This window comes from Geospiza fortis, unplaced genomic scaffold (genome assembly GCF_000277835.1).
Source record: "Geospiza fortis unplaced genomic scaffold, GeoFor_1.0 scaffold61, whole genome shotgun sequence".
Lineage (NCBI taxonomy): Eukaryota > Metazoa > Chordata > Aves > Passeriformes > Thraupidae > Geospiza > Geospiza fortis.
In genome coordinates, this window is record NW_005054430.1 from 923922 (window position 1) to 940772 (window position 16851).

The window sequence follows — 16851 nt, forward strand, 5'->3', positions numbered from 1 at the left end:
AATATAATATAATACAATACAACATAATATAATATAAATCAAATTAGCCTTCTAAGAACACAGAGTCAGATTCATCCTTCCTCCCAACGATGGGAACTCCAGAAAACACCACCTGAAACGTTCCTTTTCCTCAGAGGGAGAGGACTCAGCTGTGATTTCAGCCAGCAGGGAGACAATCCCAAACAGAGCTGGCACTTTTCTCCAGCAGCATGGAAAATTCACCTTCCAATCTCCAGGACGACAGGGGCCAGGGGAGCAGGGCACCGGCCTGGGTGTTGTGGTGCCCAGGTGGGCTCATGCTCAGCTGGAAATGGGTTAGGAAGGAGGAGAAGGGGAAGAAGAATTCCATGGCTGATTTTTTTTTTTTTCCAGAATTCCAGATTTTTTTCCCCCTTTTCCAGCATTTCAGCAGAGATCCCTCCCTTTCTCGGAGTGTGGTGGGTCCACAGCCACAGGAAGGCTCATTTTTTGCCCAAAGAGCTGCCCAACTCCACAGCCAGCTCCAAATGGCATTTTCTACTCACAGCCCTTTAATAATTCAGGCTCTGATTATTTTTTGCTGCTCCAGCTCATTTGTTGGCCTCGTGCTGCCAAGGATGATGGAGTAAAACTATCTGGAGTGAGACTTAAAAGAATGGGATTTTCTCTTCTGGATGTCCAGAGAAGAAAGGAAAATTGATGGGCTCTGAAAGGGCTTCCTTTGAGCTCCAAAAGCAAAAAAAAAAATGAAGGAGAAATTCAGATTCATCCCCCCAAAAACCCCACCTGAGCCTCCTCCCTGCCGGGGATGGGAGCCTGAAGGATTTCAGTGCTTTAAACAGGGAGCAGATTGTGCCCATGTCCCTCCTCCCCTTATCTCCGCTGACAAACATAATTACAGCTTCACTTAAAGTGCTGCAAGTGGATTGTGGAGAGGAGAAAAATGGTGTGTGCATCTGCCTGCAGCAGCAAGGAGCTGACTCCTGCTTTCCGCTGATGGCTCCATCCATCTCCAGCACTTCCAGGCTGGCAGAGCCGCCTCTGCTAAAAGAGAGATGATTCCTGCCCCAAGTGCATCTCCAGGAGGGTAAAAGCTTCTCAAAATGCAGGATTTTGGGGCTTTAAAAAAATGATGGTTTTTCATGCACGGTACAGGTGGGGTTTTCTGCTTTGTCCTGTCACCAGATAATTATCTAATTATGCCTAGACCTGTCCCTGAGCTGAAGTCCTGCTACACTCCAGGGTCACTTGGGGCACAAAATCTCTCCCCAGATGCCTCCTGAGAGTCCTGGGATAATCTGGAATTAGAGGTTGTGTAAATAAGCCCCTCACTCCCTCGCTGATTAATTTAATTTTCTTGGTGGGACAGAGCTCAGTGAGCAGAGAGGGGCTGGGAGGGGGCTCAGGGAAGGGGAATCCTCATCATTCCCACCCACCCAGGCTGGATTGTCACCCACATTTCTCCCTCTTTATTCCCCTTTCCACACTCCAGGCCAGTTCATCATTTCCAGCAGGATTTGCCAGGCTGGGAATTTCTCAGTGTTCCTTGGTTCAAAAAATCGCTTCATGAATTTTGCTGTGACCTCAGGAGCTGCTGAGCGGGGTTAATTGATGGAGTTAATTGATGGAATTAATTAATGGAATGGGTTGGGTTGGAGGGGACCTCAAGGATCACCTCATTCCAACCACGGCAGGTTCAGCTCCCACCATCCCAGGGTGCTCCAAGCCCCAAAGTCCAGCCTGGCTTGGACACTTCCAGGGATCCAGGGGCAGCCCCAGCTTCTCTGGGCATCAAAGATCATGTACCTCCATATTCTGTGTTTTCCACACTTAACTGTACAGTTTCCATATTTAATCGTACAGTTCCCTCATCTGCTTCCATATTCTGTGACTTCCACACTTAACTGTGCAGTTCTGTTCACCTCTGCTTTAATTTGTTTTGCACCAAAAAAAAAATGGGGTTTTTTTCCCCCTCACTTTGCTTTTTTTTCCCTTTTTTCAGGCTGAGTCTGAGGTTGTGTTTAGTTTTAGGCCGATTATTTTTGGTGTTTAATCGAAAGTTCCTCTCCCAGAGCAGGGCTGTGGCTGTACAAAAGTCACATTTCCTTAAGTCACCATCACTCCAAATGGAATTTGATGGTCAGCAGCTCCTTGGGAATGCACAGATCCCTCCTGTGTTGGATCTGGGAAGGGTCTGGAGCAGCTGAGGGAGCTGGGAAAGGGGCTCAGAAAATTAAGAAAATGATCCCATGATTCAACACAGAATGGAGAACTCCATGAGGGAAAAAATAATGTAAAGGAGCAAATATAAAACATCCAGTTGGGCTGGAAATTCAATCCCAGACTTCACCTTCCCTGTTACAGAAGCGTTTTGAAGGAGCCAGCAAGGGTAGGAATCATTTACATGGCGCAGGAATCTCTGCTTGAGGACACAGGGGTTGTGGGGATGGCACCTGGGGATCCAGGAGATCTCCTCACAATCCCATTATTTAATCCAGGTGTTTCAGGGCAGCCTGATTTCAAACTGTGCTGATCACCCCAGGCAGGGTGTCTGTTGAATTTGCAGGCAACCCCAACAAGGGAAGAGATGAGAATCTTGACTCCATGTCTCAGAGGGCTGGTTTATTATTTTATGATATATATTATATTAAAAGAAAATGATATATTAAAATGATACTAAAAGAATAGAAGAAAGGATTTCATCAGAAGGCTGGCAAGGAATAGAATGATAATAAAATCTTGTGACTGACTAGAGAGTCTGAGACAGCTGGAGTGTGACTGGCCATTAATTAGAAACAACCAATCAAAAATACAAGGGGTGAAATGATGGAGCTGCTCTGGCGCCTGGGATAAAATCCCAGGAGCTTTTTCAAGGATGTCTCAGTGGGAAGGAGATGATCCATGAGCACCTCATGGGTGTTTCCCATGGTTTAATTTCATTTTCCAGCCCCAAGGATGAAGTTATGGAGTTAGACCTGCACTCCTGGCCGGGATAAAATCCCAGAATGTTTTTCAAGGATGTCTTAATGGGAAGGAGATGATCCATGAGCACCTCATGGGTGTTTCCTGTGGTTTAATAACGTTTTCCAGCCCCAAGGGATGAGTTATGGAGTTAGAGATGCTCTGGTGGCTGGGATAAAATCCCAGAACGTTTTTCAGGGAGGCCTCAGTGGGAAGGAGATGATGCATGAGCACCTCATGGGTGTTTCCTGTGGTTTGATTCCTTTTTCCAGCCCTGAGGGATGAAGTTATGGAGTTGGAGCTGCTCTGGTGGCTGGGATAAAATCCCAGGAGCTTTTCCAAGGATGTGTCGGTGGGAAGGAAATGATCCATGAGCAGCTCACAGGCGTTTAATTCTTTCTTACTGCCCAAGAGCTGTGGTTAAGGAGCAAAACCAAAGCAAGGCTCCTCTGAAGGGGTGGGGACACACCTGAGGGACATTGTGGTGACCAAAAAGGACTCTCCCACCTGTGGGTGGCTTGGCTCCCAAGCAGGTCCTCCCTCCCAATCCATGGCAGGAGCACTTTGCTCCTTGACCCACTCCTGAATCAGAAGTGGAGGGATCACCCAGAGCTGGGATGGGAGCACACAGCAGGCTCTGGATGGGATGGAGAACATCTTGTTGGGAAGGATGAAAGTTTGACAAGAAGGTCTCACAGATATGTGTGCTTAGCAGAAAGATTTTTGAATGTAGAGTCTGATGAAGGAATAGAGATGGAAGCAAGTTTTGATCTAGAAGAAAAGAAGTGCTGAGCCAGTCTCACTGGATAACCAAGGAGGCAAAGGGTGTGTTAGTTAGAAGGGGTTTTATGGCTTAGAGCAAAGGATAAACCCACCCCAAACAAGAAGATGTTTTTACCAAGCACAAAGAGAGCACAGGCAAACAAGTCAGCAAATGGTGCAAGTAGAAAAAAGGTCTCAGAATTTTCCACTGCAAGAAAACTGAAAAACAACTTCCAGCTTAAACTGTAATGTACAAACTTGGAGTGATTGGAGAACAGTAACATGAATATGGTAATTACAGGAGTTATGACAGGCTGTAGATAAGTTCAGGTATAGATTGGTTCTGCTGTATTAAGATGCTCAGCAAAGAAAAGTCTATAATGCATTGTAACCAAAACCAAAGGGTTTCCAGGCCTGCCTGCAGCTGGAGCTGACAGCTCTGGGCACAGCTCTGTCACCCGCCACCCTGCACTGCTGCAACATTTTGTATACAATTAAACTGCATTTTGAAGACTTGCCTGGAGTCCTGCATCCCTCATTTCAGCTCTTGCAAGATCTCAAATTTAACTCTTTTCTCTTGGCAGCCACGTCCCCGGGCCAGGACAGCCATGCCAGCCTGGAGCACCTTCCTGCATCTGAGCAGATCCTGCAGAGCCTGAGTGAGCTGGCCAGGTCCTTCCAGGAGATGGCTGATCGCTGCCTGCTGGTGCTGCACTTGGAAGTCAGGTAAAAACCTGGAATTTGGGGATGGAGGCACGTGCTGGTGTTCACAGGGGTCCCAGGATGAGGAAAGAGACAAGGATCTGACTCCATGTTTCAGAAGGCTGATTTATTATTTTATGATATATATTATATTAAAACTTTACTAAAAGAATAGAAGAAAGGATTTCGTCAGAAGGCTTGCAAGGAATAGGAAGGAATGGAATGATAATAAAATCTTGTGACTGACCAGAGAGTCTGAGCCAGCTGGACTGTGATTGGCCATTAATTAGAAACAACCACATAAGACCAATCACAGATGCACCTGTTCCATTCCACAGCAGCAGATAATCATTGTTTACATTTTGTTCCTGAGGCCTCTCAGCTTCTCAGGAGGAAAAATCCTAAGGAAAGGATTTTTCATAAAACATGTCTGTGACATCTGAAGATGGGACAACAACAAGAGGAGGATGCCTTTAACACAAACATCACCACCCGTCTCACAAAGTTATTTTTTACCAGCTTGAGGAAGGGAAAAACCACTTTGCATCCCAGGAATACTTTACAACAGGGGTTGTTGCATTGTGATGTTCCTCCCTCGTGCCCACAGGGTTCACTGTTTCCACTACCTGATCCCTCTGGCCAAGCAAGGGAACTACGCCATCGTGGCCAATGTGGAGAGCATGGACTACGACCCGCTGGTGGTGCGGCTCAACAAGGACATCAGCGCCATCGAGGAGGCCATGAGTGCCAGCCTGCAGCAGCACAAGTTCCAGTACATCTTTGAAGGTCAGGCTCTTCCCACTCCTTCCTCCATAAAGGGTTTTCCATCCTCATCCCAAAGCTCCAAGGGATTCCTTGCAGGGGTGAAGCAGAGTGAGGTGCTGCTGTCACCTACGGAGCGTTGAGTGAGAGCCATGTGGGAGAGTTGGGAATGTTCCCCTGGAGCAGGGAAGGCTCCAGGGAGAGCTTCCAGCACATGGCAGGGCCTGCAGGGGCTCCAGGAGAGCTGCAGAGGGACTGGGGCCAAGGCCTGCAGGGACAGCACCCAGGGAATGGCTCCCACTGCCAGAGGGCAGGCATGGATGGCATCTTGGCAATGAGGAATTCCTGGCTGGGCTGGGATTGCCAGAGCAGCTGGGGCTGCCCCTGCATCCCTGCAATGGCCAAGGCCAGGCTGGGCACTGGGGCTGGAGCAGCCTGGGATGGTGGGAGGTGTCCCTGCCCATGGGATTAGAACTGGATGGGCTTTGAGGTCCTTTCCCACCCAAACCATCCTGGGATTCTGTGATTCCCTGTTCGTTCAAGAAGAGGGCAATGGCTCCACACAGAGCCACGGGGACCATTCACATCCTGTTGAAGTTTAAATTCATACTCATGGTCCTCCTTCATCACACCTCTTTATCCCAGGTCTGGGATTTACGGATTTCCCACCCTGGCTCCCTGGACATGAAATAAATCCTTAATTTAGGCTTTTAATTGGCCTCTGGGCTTGCCCAGACCTGCGCAGTGCAAATCAGGCTGGGATTTTGCTCTTTGTAATGTGGCACGAGTGGGTGCATCATTTTGGGGGTGCCTGTGTCCCTCAGCCCCCAGCTGTGCCCTTCTGACATCCTTCAGACACAGGAAAGTGTTCAGGATTGATCAGAGAGGGTTTGTACGTCAGGGGCTTTGGAATGCAGCTCATCCCTGCTCCTGGAGACTCAATTTACCAGGAAAAACAGGGAAACCACCACCCTGGAGAACAGATTAAAAACAGAGTAAAGCCCTGTGGTTCTACAGGAGCTGCAGTGACCCATTGCTCTGCCCAGGGACTGGAAGGGACATTGTGCAAAGCCTGGCTAAAAATCAGTGGTTGTGACAACACAGCTCTAAGATTTGGGGCATTTTTGTGTTTTTACTAAAGAGGTGGAAAGTCCTAAACTGCACCACAAAGATTACTGAGGGTTTCCAAGTAAAATCCAATTATCCCTTGATACACAGCTCTAAGATTTTGGACATTTTTGTGTTTTTGCTAAAGAGGTGGAAAGTCCTAAACTGCCCCACAAAGATTACTGAGCGTTTCTGTGACCGTGTTCACAGGGGTCCCAGGATGAGGGAAGAGATGAGAATGTTGACTCCATGTTTCAGAAGGCTGATTTATTATTTTATGATATATATTATATTAAAACTATACTCAAAGAATAGAAGAAAGGATTTCATCAGAAGGCTGGCTGAGAATAGAAAAGGAATGAAAACAAAGGCTTGTGGCTGACCAAGACAGTCCGAGCCAGCTGGACTGTGATTGGTCATTAATTAGAAACAACCACATGAGACCAATCACAGATGCACCTGTTGCATTCCACAGCAGCAGATAACCATTGTTTACATTTTGTTCCTGAGGCCTCTCAGCTTCTCAGGAGAAAAGATCCAAAGGAAAGGACTTTTCATAAAACATGTCTGGGACAGGTTTCCAGTTAAAATCCAATTATCCCTTGATCCAGCTCACATGCACCACTTACGATGCTCATTTTGGGGTTTTTTTTACCATGAATTACTGGCACTAAATCTCCTCCCCCCTCGCAGGTTTGGGCCACCTCATCTCCTGCATCCTCATCAACGGCGCGCACTACTTCAGGCGCATCAGCGAGTCGGGCATCAAGAAGATGTGCAGGAACATCTTCATCCTGCAGCAGAACCTGACCAACATCACCATGTCCCGGGAGGCCGACCTGGACTTTGCCAGGTGAGCACAGACCTCGCCCTCTGGCCCTCACCTGGGGCCCACAGCAGCCGAGATAATGTAAATTATGTGTATATTATCTACAATAACTTCCCAATACCTATCACCTATGTTAGATGTCAGAACCCAGGAAATTCCTGGAGGGCTCGAGCCCCTGCCCAGGGGGCTCAGAGACCTTGGTACAGTGCCCAAGACCCCTGTGACTTTGATTATGACCCATGGAAAAAATTACCAATCTTGTATGAGGATCTGCAAGCCACAAAAGCCTAAGTGGAATAATAGTGAATCTATCACGGGATGAAAAAGTAGAATTTTAGGGGTTTTAGAATGGGGGTTCAGGGGGCAAGATGGAGGAATCTGCGTGTGTCCAGCCTTTCTCCTTCTTCTTGTCCTCCATCTTCTGGGTGATGTTGGCAGTTTTGGATTGTTTAGAGTAGAGATAAACTGTCCAGCTCTCAGAATCTCTGCTGCTCAGAGTGACTCTGAGGTAGGTACGAGCCTCTTTTCCCAGCCCAGCAGTCGAAGAAGGAGTCAGAACTCTTCTGTTCTCATTCTCAAGGTTGTTTATTTGCTGTTATCTATCACATTCATTCTCTGGCCTGCTGAGGTCTGTCCAGCAGGTCAGACAGAGGCACACTGACCACCTTGGGGCGGTGTTATCTCTTTATACTAAAAACTACATGTACAATATTTACCATAACTTCCCAATGTGGAAGAGCTTTTTGGGGAGACCCCCAAAAGGTTCTGAGCCAGGACTGACAGATGAACAGGGCTTTTGGTTTTTTTCGGTCTTCAGGTTTTTGTTCATTTTTTTTCCTCATTAAAAGTTCAGCATGCTGTCTGCGCGCCAGACTTACTGTACGAAGAGAAGGCACCAAAAAAGTCACCAAACACACAGGTTCAAGGTCTTTTAGAGCTGTTTTGTCCAATTAATTCTTAGAACGTATTTTATTTCTACCTTTCTACCAATAACGAATTATTTGTCTGTTGACACAACATCTGCATTGCAGCTCTTTCTAACAAATCCCTCTGTGCCCCAACACTGCAGAAAATTGAGTGGATGAAGAACAAGAAGATCAGACAATGCCCCAAATCCTCCATCCTGTCTCCTACCCACCTCCACACTAAAAACCCAAAACTCTGAGTTTTTCACCCTGTGATAAACCACACTATTATCAATTTCACACACTCGTAGATTCCAGTTCATCCCAAAGCCTTGGAAGCTTTCTCCATGGATGGAGGTTAAAAGCAGTGTTCTCCTGGGGATCAGGCAGAGAAACATTCCCTGTGCCCTGGGTTCCAGCATTCCAAAAGTCTCAGGTGGCCAGACGAGTGGCAAGCTCAGCAGCTGGACGTGCTGGTGGCAATTTTGGCTTTCCTTCGGTTGGACAACGTGGAATCATAGAATCAGGGGGCTTTTTTAAGGGTAGGGAAGATCTCCAAGGTCATCAAGCCCAAACGTGGATCAGCTGAGGCTGGTGTGAGGTCCCACCAAAGTGTCTGTGCTTGGTGCCCCCTTGGGGCTTCTCCAAGACCAAAACCCAGGCAGGGAAAAGCTTCCAAAGGTGCTGGGTGGAACTTAAACAGGATGAAATTTGGGCTTGGATTTATTCCCAGGTGAGAAATGTTCTGGTTTGTTGAAGGCTCAGGGTCACCAGATCCAGGTTGGCTTGAAGGGACATCTCCCTGGAGTTCTGTTACCTTGGAATAGCAGGAACAGCAAAATAAACCCCAAATAAACGCAAAACTGGGTGTGACAGACGTCCTGCACACCTCTCCCACATTCTGGGGTTTCTTCCCCCAAGGAGGATTGAGGGATGAGCAGGTGGAGGCGAGCCCTGAGCGTGGTTTTGGCAGCTGGACTCAGCTGGCTCAGCTGATCCTGCTGGTGAGGAGGGGACAGCTGAGCCAGGAACAGCCAAAGGAAAGGTCTGGAACCTGGAAATGGAGGAATGGGGTGAAATGAGAGAGGTTTGTGTGGAACTTGGATCTGACCCAACACAAAGTCTTGGTGCCATCACTTGGCCATGCTGCTGGAGGCTGAATGAGGAGTTCCAAGTTCCAGTCTGAACTCCCAGGGTGAGGAGTGTGGCTGAGTGCCTCATTTGTTCGGGATCTCATCTGGGGGTGGATCCTTACTGAATTCATTTCCTCAGATCACCATTGGCATGAGGAAGCTGAGGCCTGCAGGATGGGGAGGGAGGAAGATCCATTAGGAACTCTGCAAGGAACGAACTTCCCAAATTTCATCTTTTCTTTCTTAAATGTGACCATCCTGTGGTGAAGGAATTTTCCTGGTGTCCAACCCTAAACTCCTGTGGCACGACTTGAGGCCATTTCCTTGTGTGCTGTCCCGTGTTCCTCGGGGGCAGAGCCTGACCCCCACCCTCCCACAGCAGCTTTGTGCTGAATCCTCCCCATCAAATCAACTCAGCCACGTTTCTTTTATTGCTTTCGCAGCTTCATCACTTCCCTCTTTCCTTCTTTCATGCTCTGTTTGACTCTTTAGTTGTTCAGATGACTCCTGAATGTTTAAGTGTTTGTTACCCAGAGCCTCCTTTGACATGAACAAGGCTCTGGAGCATCCCAGGCCTGCCCTGCTCACCTGAATCCACAATCACCTCAGCAAGGCTCTCACTCACCCCAGGGACCCCAGGGCAGCCAGGTTCTACTCAAACCATTAAATAAACATAACAGCTCCCCTCCAGAAAGCATAAAACAGCATCAGGCTGGATAAAAGTGATTTGTACCTCTGTGATACAGCTCAGGCAGGAATCTGTGAACGCTCTGTGCTGTGGATAACTCTCAGTTTGGCCTTTCCCGAGATAAAGTGGTTTTTTTATGTACAGGAGCAGTGGCAGAGCTGATGGAGAAATCCTCCCTTCCCCCTGCACCTCCTGGGATAAATTCCCTCCCTGCCTCACTGCTCCAGGGAACTGGAGGGCCATGGTGGGACAGGAGAGCCCCAGGACACAGAAATAACCTGGATATTTCTGTGTCCATCAAACTGAGCGTTCCAGCAGCAATTAGCCACAATTAACAACCAATACATCACTCTTAAATCTGAATGCCTCAAATCTGAATTCTGGAGCAGGTCCCTTTCCTCAAAGTGAACCTGTTTGAAATTTGTAGGAAAGACCAGGCCAGTTGAGAAAGGAACAAAAGTTATTTTGGTTTTTTTTCCTGGGATAAATTCCCTCCCTGCCTCACTGCCCCAGGGAGCTGGAGGGTCATGGGGAGAGCCCCAGCCCTGCCTGGGTATTTCTGTGTCCATGACACTGAGGGTTCCAGCAGCAATTAGCCACAATTAACAATCAGTGCATCACTCTCCACACTCCCCTCTCTGTGCCTTAAATCTGAATTCTGGAGCACGTCCCTTTCCTCAAAGTTTGAAATCAGTTTGTAGCAGCAATTAGCCACAATTAACATCACTCTCCACACTCCCCTCTCCATGCCTTAAATCTGAATTCTGGAGCAGATCCCTTTCCTCAAAGTGAACCTGTTTGAAATTTGTAGGAAAGACCAGACCAGTTGAGAAAGGACCAAAAGTTGTTTTTGGGTTTTTTTCCTGGGATAAATTGCCTCCCTGCCTCACTGCCCCAGGGAGCTGGAGGGTCAAGGTGGGACAGGAGAGCCCCAGCCCTGCCTGGCTATTTCTGTGTCCATCACACTGAGGGTTCAACAGCAATTAGCCACAATTAACAACCAATACATCACTCTCCAACTCCATGCCTCAAATCTGAATTCTGGAGCACATCCCTTTCCTCAGAGTTTGAAATCAGCTTGTAGGAAAGACCAGGCCAGCTGAGAAAGGAACAAAAGGTTTTTTTGAGGTTTTCCTGAGCGTTGTGATTTTGATTTTTTTGCTTTTATTTTTCACCTCTGGCATTGTCCTCAAGGCTTTTTAGAGGCCTCAGAGAACACTGGGCATCCCTTCCTTCTCTGCTCAGGGACTCCAGGCACTAGAAATCCCAAGCAGGGAAGCTGGAAGGGGGAAACCCTTTTTCCTCTGAATCAAAAATCAGGTGGAGGATTCAGAGCAAGCCCAGGTAACACCTGTTGGTCCTGGGGAGGCTCTTGCTGTTTCAACCCCATTTTTCCAAAGCTCTGTAACCTGCAGGTGACAACAGCAGCGTTGGCTGCTTTGGGAGAACCCCATGGCAAGGGGAAAATGTGTTTTAAATGAGTTCTGCTTTCAGATTCTCAGTTCAAGGCAAGGAAAGTCTCAGCAGAGCATCACAGAGCACATTTCCACCAGAAAAAAAAAAAAAAATTAAATTGCCAAGTGGTGTGAGGAGTTTTTCTCCGCCAGGAGGAAGGGTGAAACAGGCTGGTTCTGACTGCTGAGGTGTCACAAAGGATTTGTGGCATTTGCTAAATTTCCTGCGAATGTTAATAGGTTTTTCACTCCTGTGTGTGTTCAGTATCTAGGGCAGCAGAAATGCAGGAGGTTGTTGGGGCTTCCACTGCTTTATTAAGGAAAAAGCAGGATTTTCTCCCTGTGGAATATCCAGGCGTGTGCTGCAAAGTCTGGGACTGAGCACGACTTCCAAATACCTCCAAATTACCAAAGTTTCACAGCCAGAATTAGATTTATAGCATGAAAGGGATAAAAGCTTCAAATTTGAATTCCAACTTGGATCCTTTCCCTTGTGTCTTCTTCCCTCCTCTCCCTCTATCCTCACCCGAAATTCTCAGGGATTTAATGAAGATTTCATCAGAGGTCGTCACAGAGGGTGAGGATTCTGCTTCAGACTCACCCTTGAATTAAAAAATCACTGAAAAAAAAGTGATTTTCTGAGTCAGACCAGCGTTAAACCTGAGTGTACAACTGAGGTGGCTGCAAAGGGAGCAGGGAGAGCAGGGATGAAATGGGGACATTTTCCCTGACAAGTGTCACTGTCACCTGGGAAATGAGCAGGGCTGGCGCTGTCCCTGCCTCTCGGGGTCCTCCCTGCCTCAGGGGGTGGCAGCAGAGGGGTCCAGAGGTGCCCCCACATCTGGAGTGAGTTGGAGCTCCCATTCCAGGTGTTCCCATGGCCACCCCTCCTGCAGGGACCGGGAATCTTGTCCTGCTGTTGATGACAATGACAGGAATGTTGGCTGGGACAATTCTGGGAATATTGGCTGGGACATTTCTGGGGTATTGGCTATGACATCTCTGGGATATTGGCTGGGACATTCCCAGGGATATTGGCTGGGACATTTCTGGGGTATTGGCTGGGATATTTCCAGGGATATTGGCTGGGACATTCCCAGGGATATTGGCTGGGACATTTCTGGGGTATTGGCTGGGATATTTCCAGGGATATTGGCTGGGACATTCCCAGGGATATTGGCTGGGACATTTCCAGGGATATTGGCTGGGACATGTCCCTGTAGCAGATGTGGCACCTCATTGGCTCTGCTGGTGGCTCCCTGGGGATATGGAGTGAGGAGGAGCCATCAGAGCTCCACTCGTTCCTGGTTTGGCCATCAGTAAACCCAAATCATCGACTCACGGGATCATGGAAGATGGAAAAGATTTCCCAGCCCATGGAGTCCAAGCTGTGCCCGACCCCCGCCTGGTCCCCAGCCCAGAGCCCTGAGTGCCACATCCAGGTGTTCCTCGGACACCTCCAGGGTTGGGGACTCCAAACCTCCCTGGGCATCCTTTTCCAATGTTTAACAACCCTTAGGGAGAAGGAATTTTCCCAAAATCCACCCTGAGCCCAGCCTGAGGCCGTTCCCTCTGCTCCTGTCCCTGTTCCCCGGCTGTCCCCTCCTGGCAGGGACTTGTGCAGAGCCACAAGGGCCCCCTCAGCCTCCTTTGCTCCAGGTCAGCCCCTTCCCAGCTCCCTCAGCCTCTCCTGGTTCTCCAGCCCCTTCCCAGCTCCCTCAGTCCCTCCTGGTTCTCCAGCCCCTTCCCAGCTCCCTCAGCCTCTCCTGGTTCTCCAGCCCCTTCCCAGCTCCATTCCCTGAGCCCTTTCCAGCCCCTCCATGGGGCTGGGGAATGCTCCTGTTACTCAAACCCATCTTTATTCCACGGCCACATTTGATGGGGCTCGGAACACCCTGGGACAGTGGAAGATGTCCCTGCCCATGGCCAGGGTGGCTCTGGATGATCCTCAAGTCCCTTCTCACCCAAAGCATTCCATGATCCCGTGAAAGGGGAGGATGGCAAGGTTTAGGGTGGAGGATGCAGCTGCAGCTCGAGCTTTTCTCAATCCCACGTCAATCCTGCATCACTGCTGGGCTGGTACCGGGGCTGTGCTGCCAGGTTCGGATCCTCGGCGCTCAGCCCTCCTGTCCTGCCAGCCGGGGCAGGTTTTGGTTCTATTGGGCAGATTTTTTGTTCGATTTTCCCCAGTTTCTGCCGTTCCCTGGCAGCGGGAATCAGCAATGACCTGCTGCCATCTACTGGGAGCTGCCGAGGGAAAGGGAAGCATTCGAACATCCCTGTGCTCTGCAGGAAGACTTTTAATTGCTAAATCTTAATTCTCTGCCTGATTTTACTCTCAGTAAATACTGTGGTTATGTCCAGGTTGCCTGAGGGAGGAGCTGGTGGAGGGAATCTTCCTCTGGGAGCCACCTCTGAGCTCCATTTGTGTGTGGGGAGCATCGGGTCCTGCAAATCCTGGCCTGAAAGCTTTGCTCAGAGTCAGGAGTCTCTGCAGAGCTCCTGAGATGCTCCTCTGCTGCCTGTGGGTGAGGGAAGCATCTCAGATGTTCTCCTTGGGGCTGCCCTCGAGCCAGGACCAAATTTGGGGTGTTTGGGATCATTCAGTTGGAGCAAACCCCACATGAGCTGAGCACACAGGGCGCTCTGCTCCCCCTCTTCATAGCTGAGTTGTGAAAGGTAAAAATCCCCAAATCTTCCCAGTCTGGATCCCAGGAAATCCCTTTCCTGCAGGGGATGAGGGCCAGAAGAGGCTCAGGAGGAAAAGCTTGTGGAAAGTTGTGCTGCCTCCATCCCAGGCTGGGCTCCTGTGTCTGCAGCCTGTCCTCGTTTGGGCTTGCAGCTTTTAATTAACAAAGCTGCTTTGGTTTTCAATTAAGGACTCGGTTACAACAAAATCCCTATTTTCTTCCCCTTTCTTTTCCGCCTTGTTTGCTCCCCCCTGTAGCTTCTGCTGAGCTTTGATCTCAGTGCAGGTTTAATTAGCTGTAATTAGCGGTTTCACCGCATTAACCGAAAATCAGAGGATTACAAACCACCCCTCAGCTCCATGGCCTCATGCTCACCTCCCTCCTCCTGCTGCCCCAGGGGGATTTGGGGGATCAGAGGGTCCCTGTGTGGCCCTTCCCCCGTGCATCCCAAAGCTCCACATTTTTATGGGATCATTAAAGCTCCCCCATCCATGGATTCCATTCCCAGTGAAATCTGCCAGGGGTTTTAGGAGGGCCCCAGTCTGTGCCTTCCCAGCATTCCCTGGAGCATTTTTTGGGGTGTCTCCCTGCTTTTCATTACATTTGGAATCATGGAATTGTTTCGGTTGGAAAAGCCCTCCAAGATCATTGAGTCCAGCACTGCCCAGGCCACCACTGCCCCATGTCCCCAAGTGCCACATCCACATGGATTTTAAATCCCTCCAGGGATGGGGACTCTAAACCTCCCTGGGCAGCCTTTTTGGGAAGGAATTGTCCCAAAATCCCCCCTGAGGCTGCCCTGGCCCAGCCTGAGGCCGTTCCCTCTGCTCCTGTCCCTGTTCCCCAGCTGTCCCCTCCTGGCAGGGACTTGTGCAGAGCCACAAGGGCCCCTGAGCCTCCTTTGCTCCAGGTCAGCCCCTTCCCAGCTCCCTCAGCCCCTCCTGGTTCTCCAGCCCCTTCCCAGCTCCCTCAGCCCCTCCTGGTTCTCCAGCCCCTTCCCAGCTCCCTCAGCCCCTCCTGGTTCTCCAGACCCTTCCCCAGATCCTTTGGCCTTTTCAGCTTCTCCAGCTTTCCCAAACTCTCAGCTTTTCCAGTCCTTTAGAAGCTGCTGGAAGCTGGGGCATGGCCAAGCCCTTTGCTGAAACTTCTCAGCACAGGATGGAGAGGAGATTTTGGAGTATTTTGGAGATTTTGGAAGATGTGACTCTGCTTGATGTGCCCAGTCTCAAATATTCCTCCCCAGCACAACCCTTGAGGCCTTTACACCCCCCAGAGTAGCTGGATTCGGGGCTAACTCTCCCAGCACTCCTCTCCCCTGGCTGTGGGAGGTCACAGAGCACCCACTCTCCGTGGGGACGGCTCCAAGCGCCAGGAGGAATCATCTGGAAATATCAGCAGCTCTGGGAGGCACCAGTCCTGCTCAGCCTCGCCAGCGTTGACTCAATGTTTTATTTTGATCAGGTTTTTCAGCCCTGCCCCGAGGCACTGTTACTCCTCGCTCTGTAACCTTTAAAGAGAGAGGTTTTCATGTTCTCTGCAATGATTTTCGTTGCCTGGGCAGGGATGTCTGAGTAAAGAGATTAATTCAATTTTCCCAAACTGGAAATGGACTGAAAAACTGAGAGGCTTCATTGACTTTTCCTCACTGGGTTCGTGGCGTGGTGGAGAAACAATCAATGGGGTGAACTTCTCACCGGGCAGAACCTGGTGTTCCCATTTCCAGGCTCAGGAAGATGGGAACAAACATTTTTAAGAAGTCAGTTCTGTCTAGAACACATTCCTCCTCAGCCTTAAAACCATCAGGATATATTCTCCTGGAAATGAGTTCCAAACAAATCCCTCATTTATCCCCGAGGTGACAGTCTTTTGCTGATATGTGCTTTCTGGAGACTAATAAGTTTTGAATGTCTTTGGGGAGGGGGAGAAGAAAAAAAAAACCTATCAAAGTAATTACTTTGTGTTCCCAAGCTCCTTATTTGTGTAGGTGCCTGTGTGTTTATCTCCCTCGGTCATGCTGCATTGCTAATGGTAATTAAAGGCAAGGGATTTTTCTTGCTGGGAGTTTTTTCTTTTTATTTTCCACCTTTAGTGGTTTTGGCCTCGGTGACGATGCTTTGCCACTGGCCAGTGACTTGTGGAAGTGCTTTAATAGAAGGTCTGAGTTGGAATTCCAGCTGGAATTGGGTAATTTAATTTACCCAGGCCTGTGCAATGTGAGGTGGGCACTGGTTTGTTCAGGCTAGGGTTTGACAGCACATCCTGGAGGTGTCGGTTCTGGTGGCCACTGTCCTCTCTGTGGTGGCTCTGGGAGATTTTGGAGAACTCCCCAATATTTGCTTTATTTGCACAGATTTGGGGTTGTGGGGTGGTGGCAGCAGAAATACAGAGCAAACCCACGTGGTCTGTGGTTGGCACTGGGGTGGGGTGTGTCACTTTGATTTGGATATTTAATTTACCCAGGAATTGGGTAATTTAATTTACCCAGGCCTGTGCAATGTGAGGTGGGCACTGGTTTGTTCAGGCTAGGGTTTGACAGCACATCCTGGAGGTGTCGGTTCTGGTGGCCACTGTCCTCTCTGTGGTGGCTCTGGGAGATCGTGGAGAACTCCCCAATATTTGCTTTATTTGCACAGAATTTGGGTTTTGGGTTAGGGCGGCAGAAATACAGAGCAAACCCACGTGGTCTGTGGCTGGCAGTGGGGTGGCGTGTGTCACTTTGATTTTTAAAGATTTTCTAAGCCTTCTGATGTTGACATTCTTGTAGCAAACTCTCTCACACGCTTTCTGTAAATAACTCACGGTTTTACATTCTTTTATAGAAGAAGAGAAATTTGTTGGACAGTTGGTTTGTCCAGTGTCATTGGAGAGGTGGCACTGTC

The 16851-nt window shown here is 49.1% G+C and overlaps 1 protein-coding gene across 2 annotated transcripts in view; it reads left to right on the plus strand.

Moving 5' to 3' along the window:
- Window positions 1-16851, plus strand: part of EXOC4 (exocyst complex component 4) — a 372421-nt gene that overhangs the window by 337522 nt on the left and 18048 nt on the right. The window contains exons 15-17 of one of the 2 annotated variants that reach the window (XM_005426948.2): window positions 4287-4428; window positions 5012-5190; window positions 6967-7126. In XM_005426948.2, coding sequence (XP_005427005.1) covers window positions 4287-4428; window positions 5012-5190; window positions 6967-7126 — 481 coding nt within the window. Of the gene's footprint in view, window positions 1-4286; window positions 4429-5011; window positions 5191-6966; window positions 7232-16851 lie in introns of those variants that run through there. The other variant, XM_031061885.1, reaches the window with a different exon arrangement.